Source organism: Lolium rigidum, unplaced genomic scaffold, assembly GCF_022539505.1.
Source record: "Lolium rigidum isolate FL_2022 unplaced genomic scaffold, APGP_CSIRO_Lrig_0.1 contig_41172_1, whole genome shotgun sequence".
NCBI lineage: Eukaryota > Viridiplantae > Streptophyta > Magnoliopsida > Poales > Poaceae > Lolium > Lolium rigidum.
In genome coordinates, this window is record NW_025900493.1 from 11,753 (window position 1) to 19,150 (window position 7,398).

Here is a 7,398-nt window from a genome sequence, read left to right on the forward strand (position 1 = left end):
AAATGTGGTCATACCTTCAGCCGGAGGAGCAGCGTATACATATGGATTCTGGATGCACACGACTAATGGCGATCGTTCGGGCTATCTTCAGCCAAGATGGTTGGCAGCATACTGATAGGATACATAATACTACTTAGGAGTGTGATGTATTCTCCCCTGTTTTCGATTTTTAGATGGCTTATTTTCATGAACACCTTGGGTGACCCTTGAGTTTGAGGTTGTAAGGCTATTTACACTGGGTGATTTTCAATAAATGGTTGCATGCATCAATTTGATACAGAGACCGGGGAATTACCCCCATTTGGAGAGAAAAAAATTCTGCAATTGTCTAAGTCGAAAACATTAAGTGCTACTAACTCTGACCCACTCTTGAGCACAATACTTCTTTTTCAGATGGTGAGCACAATACCTCACACGCCTTGGAGTGGAGATTTTTGGCTCCAATGATCTCGCTATTTTTTGAACTTATACTGTTCTTTAAAAAAAAGTATGGGGATTTAAGTACGCATATTTTAAAATGTCCAATTTTTATCAGATTTTGTTATTTTTTATGTATCCTACAATATAAAGAATTTCGCATTCCGTTTTTGCCTGCTTGCAGGTTACAACATTGACTACATACCTCCCACAATTTTTTGAAACTTTCAAGAGCCAAAGACAATTTCCGGCACACCTTTGGCTTTTAAAGCAGGTTATATGTGAAAATGGAAGCTTAATCCCAAAGAAATCAATTTTCAAGTCCGCTTCACTGCCCAGCCGTATTCCTTCACACAAGCATTCTGGACTCCTCCCTTTGGTTTTGGTTCTCTGAGTTGTCAGTGCACCTTCAAGGAGCGCCATTGGGTTCAGTGGACGGTGGCTGAGCACCCACCCCAAATCGGACACATTGAGGACAAAATTTGAGGACCTACTTTGAGATGAATCGAAATAAACCTGATGTTGCGCTGCATCTGAGTACTCAAAGCACAGCTAAACCGTTCGCAAATAACGCGTACAGGTCATTTAGGATTTCTCTCTGTTTCTCTTCAGCAGTTAGGAGCACAAACCAACGAACCTCGGGGAAACCAGAACTCAAAAACACTATGAACATAATAAAACAAGAAAAAATAGAGACACGCCAGAGTACAATGAACCATCTTGCAAATCTTATATTACAACGGATGGAGGTACAAATGGGGCCTTGAGAATTACAGGAGGATAAGTCACGTCTATTTCCAATCTAGATCTACAGCAGAAGAGCAGGACAACCCTGGGAAGTTAACAAGTCAACCCAGGGGGGACTGCTGGTCCATTAGAGCCAACTACACCGCAACTCTGGACACGAAGTTACGGGGTGAGCTAGGCTCGATAAAAGAACTTGCCATAATCTAGAGCTGGTAGACATCTTATGGCCTCCCATGACGGAAACTTTGCTTGAATGCTGTTTTTGCCATGTCATTGCCTGACATGATTTTCCACCATCTTCCTTCCAAGGATCCCCAGTGCTTTTGCAGATCTGTGTCCAAAAGGAAAGTTTGTGAGTTGAGCAACTTACCAAAGAGACACCAGACCCTCCATTCCCCCGTTCTCCAATTCATGCTGTAGACATCAGACTAACCCTGCAGAAAGTAGCAAACAAATACCGAAAAGCAGAGTATAAAGAAAATGGAACAACGGCAATAGTCAATGTACAAGGATTGGGTTCAAGACCATGCCTCAGTGCTGACTTCTTGGATCCATCCGAGTTCACACCTGCATGAGCTTTAGAAAGCACTTCAATCAAAATGTTCAGATTTACAGAACAAACATCAAATACATAAGTTCATTTCATATCTAGAAATTAATCACTAGACATTAGAAGAAAGGAGAGAATGCACCAGAAGCAGAGACCTCTAGCTCTTCATGGAGGCCGCTCTGAGAAACTCCGTTCCCACCGAAGTGGACTTTTTCAGCAAGGACATTTCCCATGTCCTTTTCTGTGATGTGCAGTAAATCTGCATTATTGCCACCCAAGCTTTCACTTCCAACGAGCTCCAATACAACCTTCTCAGCAACACGCTTTAAAGTTGTACTGACTACGACAGCTGGAGCAGTGTTGTCATTGACATGTGAAATACAGTTTGCTTGCTTGCTGGTCACGTCACCGGAACAGGCAGCTTCCACTTTCACACATTTGGATCCTGATGGGATCGAATCCAAGCTTTTCTCCGATGCCTGTGATGAACTTGAACACTTTGCTTGTTCTTCATTGCCACTGCTAGGGGAATCCTGACTCCCACCGCTTGCATTAGAAGTATCTTTGGTTTGGTTGTTGCTTGTGGGATCGTCACTAACATTCCCCGACAGAGGTGATGAAGTTTTGGGTTGAACCGGGCTCCCAGACAGAGGTGATGAAGTTTTGGGGTGAACTGGGCTGACTGAAGCCCTCTTAACAGGTCTGCAAGGTTCAGTATCATCCACTCCAGCAGAAGCATGCTTCCTCTTTAGCTGACCATCTGGAGATCCAGTCAATGTGCCATTCTCAGTTGCATTTTTACCAGACTGTTGATGATGATTCACATGTCTCTGAGGACGAGGTCGCCTGTATCCTTCTGGGAATACATAAGCTGGAATTTCCTTCCTCCGAACATGAGAAACAGCCAACTCCATCCCAGGCTTCCAGAACATATACATGTTGATTTCATGCCTAAACTCATCAACTGTCCCACGTATATCAAACGCTTGACCTTCTTGTATTTTCACACCTTCTTTCCTTGATAAACCCATGAAGAAAGCGCAATGAGCACACTGTCTAGAAGGATCTGCATACTCTGATGGGTAAGGATGGCATTGCAACTTTCCATATGTATCCCGTTCAATCTGCAGTGTCAATAAAATAATGCATACTAAACTGTCAAGCGTTACAGATAAACAATAATCACATTCAGTTAAAAATCAAATCAAAAGGGTTTGTTTGATGCTTAAAACAGGCTAAACCGACAAACCCACTAGTTCCTATGCCAATCATTAATTTCTACTCCTCTGATCCTACAGAACATAAACATATTACCTTTAAAGTCAGTTGCCTTAACCGAGACTCCACCCATCCCTTCCAAAGTCTAAGATCCGCATCATCTTCGGCGATGATGTCAACTTGTAGATAATTTTTATATGCCTCAAAGAAATTGAAAGGTTCAAAAAGGGCAGACCAATTAGCCTTATTCAACTCAATTTCCTGCATTGAAGATTGGATAACAGTCAAAACAATAAACACCTAACAGGAACTTTAATAATGGTAAAGAAGACTACCTGGCATATTTTATTGCCAAACTGAAATTGCTCTATCATAACCCTCAGTGTGCTGGTCGATACATTGTAGCTAGAGTTCATGCATGGATATGCTGGGGTGATAATGGGCATATGATGAGTTCTATCACGAGGATTCTTGCGCGGATCCCAGACAGGAAAACCAAGCTCCTCCTCTTCAATAGCACACAGCATCACTGGAGTTGGCCAGTGCCACTGGGTGAATACTCTGAAGAATCTCGAGACCAGCATACTTGGTACAGCATTAGGATAGAGCTGGCAGACACGTGCAACCAGTAATGCCCAATTGACACCTCCAAGAAAACCAGTAACCTAGCCAGATAGATGCTCAAATTAATCCTAACAGTTTAAAGAGAAGTAATAGTTGCAATAATAACAATAAAAAAATGCACTTACATTTGAGTAAACACCTCTTCTTTTTGCCCAATGCTTCAAACACCTTAGTGTTGTTCGGAAGTTCTACAAGATACCATACATATTGTTAATACCGCCATCCTAGATAGACGAAAGAAGAAATGGTCAACTATTAAACAAGAACAGAGATTATAATTCCTTGAGTCAACCTCAATATTCGGAACAAGCCTAAGAATTTGGTCAGCCACTCTGCAGCCAGTAAGACTGCGAACAGTAGCTTCATCAATCTCATAAAGCACTGATTCCTGAGAGATATCCAAATCCTGCAGCCATATGTTAAGACTAAAATGTATCTCTTGAAATAATTTCAGATAACATAAGCAAGAGGGCAGGAAGTGAACTTCCAAGTAAACCTTATCCTTTCATATTTTAAAGAACAAGACAGCAAAAGAAATTAAACGGCTGAAAAATTAACAGCAGAAGACGTGCTGCGTTGATGGCTGTGAATTGTTCCTTTATCACACCCCCAGACTGTTAATGAAGAACTGTGAGTTAAACACATGCATCTCAAGTAGCGAAGTGGTCATTTTGAAAGAAAAAAACTCGGGGATATGCATAGAAGTATGCAATGAACAGTTCATACTAACGACATCACTGGAGCTAAGAAAATAAGGAATACAGTCAAATGCCAATGGTGACAAAGTAGGCTTTACCATGAGGTTAGCAAACAGGAGACATGTGGATCATGATGATACAGGACTCAAGCGTTAATCACCACAGCAAGTTAAACAGCAAATAATTTACAACAACAACAGAATGCGCCATGGAATGCGAACAGGATACTTTGATCATCACAATAGAAGATTCAAGTTTTGGTGATGACAGAAAGTTCAACTGAAAGTTTTACATCCAAAATATTGGTAATATTGCAACCTTAAACTGCAAGCAAGAAAATATGATTTTACTGCAAAAAATAGGCCATTACATGACTAACCTGATAGATATATCAGAAACACTAAAAAATAAGCACACGGGAGCGATAAGGATTGACCTAGATCACACTATGGATAGCAGAATAAACCTACTTCATATCCATAGTACACTAGCGGACAAATGCCAAAATAGAGTAGTCTATTAACATCATTGATTTATTGATTTATTATACATACGTCAAAAAGGTAATCGATATGCATACTGAAAACACAGATATCAGAAGTAAAAAATGGTTCGTATACCTCCTTACTAAAAATATGAGAAATGATTTGAATACCGCATGTAGGATTCTTGGAATGTTGCATACAAACAAAAGCATGGTGCACATTCAGAAACAAACAAATGGATGGACATAACTTGCAGGTATAAACTTACAGATGGTACAACTAAGAGAGAAACGCTGGCATAAAGAAGGTCAATTGATATCCCATGGAATTTAAATTTCATAACAGGGACATGTGCATCAGGTACAGGTTGGAGGTGAGTCACTTCCTCTGTTTGCGATAATATGTCATGCAGTACAATAAAGAAGTCCTCCTGCAGAAAAGTTACTATGTTAGGAACAGCACCTAACAAAAAAAAAACTACTGAAACTAGGAAGAAAATATTACCTCACGATTCACATAAGAAGGCCCAACACATAACGTGTCGATATCAGCCCCAGGTCCATGGACCTATCAAAACAGAAGTGCAAAATCATGCACAGGTTATAATATAATTTTATGAGAAAGACAGACGTTAACATGCCTAAAACATACATAAATTGAGCTGGGAAGAAATGACACTTCTGAGCAGGATGAGTTGAGCCAAATGCTTTACAAGTGGCCATACAATTGCAAAGATTCGTTATTGGATTGGATAGTTAAGAGGAAACACTCATAATTTGAGGACATCCAGTAGCTTAAATAGTATTGCATTCATGTTATAACTACAGTTGAGAAAGAGTTGGTATTTATAACATAAAGCTTGGAATAGTTTATCGCATTGGCTACAGTGAGCTTGCTTTAGACAGGGTGAGCACTATAAATCTTAGGCCAGCTCAAAGGATCACAATGACCACACAACAGAAGATGCTGTAGGTTCCCATGCCATATCCTATAATTTATGTATGGAATTATTATTATTCTCTAATTATACTTGACAAAACATGAACAATCTGCACAGACATGAGATGCACGTCCAGTAAACTCCAGCAGTATGGACACACAACGCGGCATCCTGTGAGAAGGCCTAATCAGTAAGGTGACACGCTGTCCATGGCTCTCTCCTTCTCTACAGATATCCCACATTGTCAAGTGCAAAAAACAAGCAGATCAATAAGATTTCTGTATCCGTGCTCATTGTTCGATTTGCTGTCTAACTCCATAGTGTGCTGTTATCAGAGCTGACGCAGCCCCTGTGTGCAGTTAAGAATTAGTCCAGTTTGTACCTAAAGAAAATAGTTTAACCAGTTGTTCTACTAGTTCCCATAGTGGCATTTCCCAGACACACAAAAAAAAACGTTTTTTGTTTTTTTGCTGGCATGGTGGATTTGAAACTTTAAAAGGTAATAACACGCTAGAAGTAAATAGTGAGTGCTGATGGCCTCACCCCAAGACGGTACGACCCAAAGGTGAAAAGCACGGCATTTGCCTCTTCAACCATTTGATCGGTGTACCCCCTCTGACTAGTTAACTGCTTCACCCAGTCTTTGACAATCTGCAAACTCAAACAAGGGTTCTGTTCAGCAACCAGATAACCTATACCAAGCGTACATGATGGTAACACGGAGTTGCCAGTTTGAACAGCACGCGAAGGGCGTAGTTACCTTGTCAAGCTCCCCCAGCACCTCCTCTCGCCTGGCCGACTCCTCCACGGTTTCATACAGCCCAGCATCAACCAAGAACTGCAGTAGTGGTCACAAAGAAAAACAAGAATCTGAGTGAGTCACAAAACCATCTCAGGCTATACAATGTGAAACAATCAGTGATCGATGAGATGGTAAATGGTTCCTAACCTTGTTTAATTCCGCTGTCCTGAGGACATCGGCGTCCACCGGCCCAGCCAGCGAAATCGGCTTATTAGAGGTCGTCATTCTCCTCTCACAGCCACAAAATACCCACTCCTAAAGGGCCGTCTCCGGGACAAAATCTCAAGGAACGGAAACCCTAATAACTCGCACAGATCGGCGCCTCTAAGCGCTCCGCAAAATTGCAGCCGAGCCGCCCCAAAGATCAAATCTTTCGGGCGGAACTGAGCAGAGGACGACCTATGTCGACCTTCTCTATATATATGTCGGGTTCTGCCAAGAGGAGCACGAATCCTAGTCCGACCCGACGGAGGGAACCTACTGGTAGACGGATCGGAACAGCGAGGACGCGGAAGGCTTCATCATCTATCTGCCAGCCAGCCCGCCCTGACCCCGACACCCCCGAGGGTAGAGTAATCGCCCCGCGGGATCGCGCCGGCGGGATGGATCAGATCGGGAACCGCGCGGCCCGGGTGGATCGGCGGGAGCCGGCTCCGGATCGGGTGTGGATCCGGCGATCCGCCGCCCGCGGGGGTCGGGGAGGCGGTGGGACGGCGGTCCGCCGGCGCCGGCGGGGGGTGGTGGAGGGGAGAGGAAGGGGGCGGCGATGGGGGAGGAGGTAGGGTAGGGTAGTGTAGAGAGAGAGAGAGAGAGAAGGTGTGTGTCGATTTCGCGGAGTGGCTCGGGATTTGGGGTGGGATTTTTTTTGCGGGGGTTTATATGGATATTTGCGAGGCATTAGTGTTAGTGTGGGCTGC

General features: G+C 42.9%; 1 protein-coding gene across 4 annotated transcripts; it reads right to left on the minus strand.

Moving 5' to 3' along the window:
• Positions 1-1,327: 1,327 nt before the first annotated feature.
• On the minus strand, positions 1,328-7,112 carry LOC124681380 (nuclear poly(A) polymerase 4-like). Of its 4 annotated transcripts, none has more exons than XM_047216300.1 (12): positions 6,629-7,112; positions 6,440-6,517; positions 6,223-6,330; positions 5,244-5,306; positions 5,008-5,169; positions 3,849-3,962; positions 3,682-3,744; positions 3,268-3,597; positions 3,029-3,193; positions 1,870-2,838; positions 1,695-1,740; positions 1,328-1,598 (listed from the first exon to the last, which is right to left on the minus strand). In XM_047216300.1, exons 1-11 carry the CDS (start codon positions 6,704-6,706, stop codon positions 1,726-1,728), a joined length of 2,145 nt encoding a protein of 714 aa, XP_047072256.1. In that variant the 5' UTR covers positions 6,707-7,112; the 3' UTR covers positions 1,328-1,598; positions 1,695-1,725. The 4 variants fall into 4 exon arrangements, with proteins under 4 accessions (XP_047072256.1, XP_047072258.1, XP_047072255.1 ...); XM_047216302.1 differs by having other exon boundaries at positions 1,695-1,731; positions 6,629-7,111; XM_047216299.1 differs by having other exon boundaries at positions 1,328-1,740.
• Between the last annotated feature and the right edge of the window lie 286 nt (positions 7,113-7,398).

Excerpts from the sequence above, each read along its gene's own strand:
- LOC124681380 (XM_047216300.1), bottom strand. The coding sequence starts at position 6,706 with ATGACGACCTCTAATAAGCCGATTTCGCTGGCTGGGCCGGTGGACGCC. Across the intron at positions 3,963-5,007 it reads CTCTCTTAGTTGTACCATCT|GATTTGGATATCTCTCAGGA; the intron begins GTAAGTTTATAC and ends ATATGGCTGCAG. Across the intron at positions 3,598-3,681 it reads GAAGAGGTGTTTACTCAAAT|GTTACTGGTTTTCTTGGAGG; the intron begins GTAAGTGCATTT and ends CTATCTGGCTAG.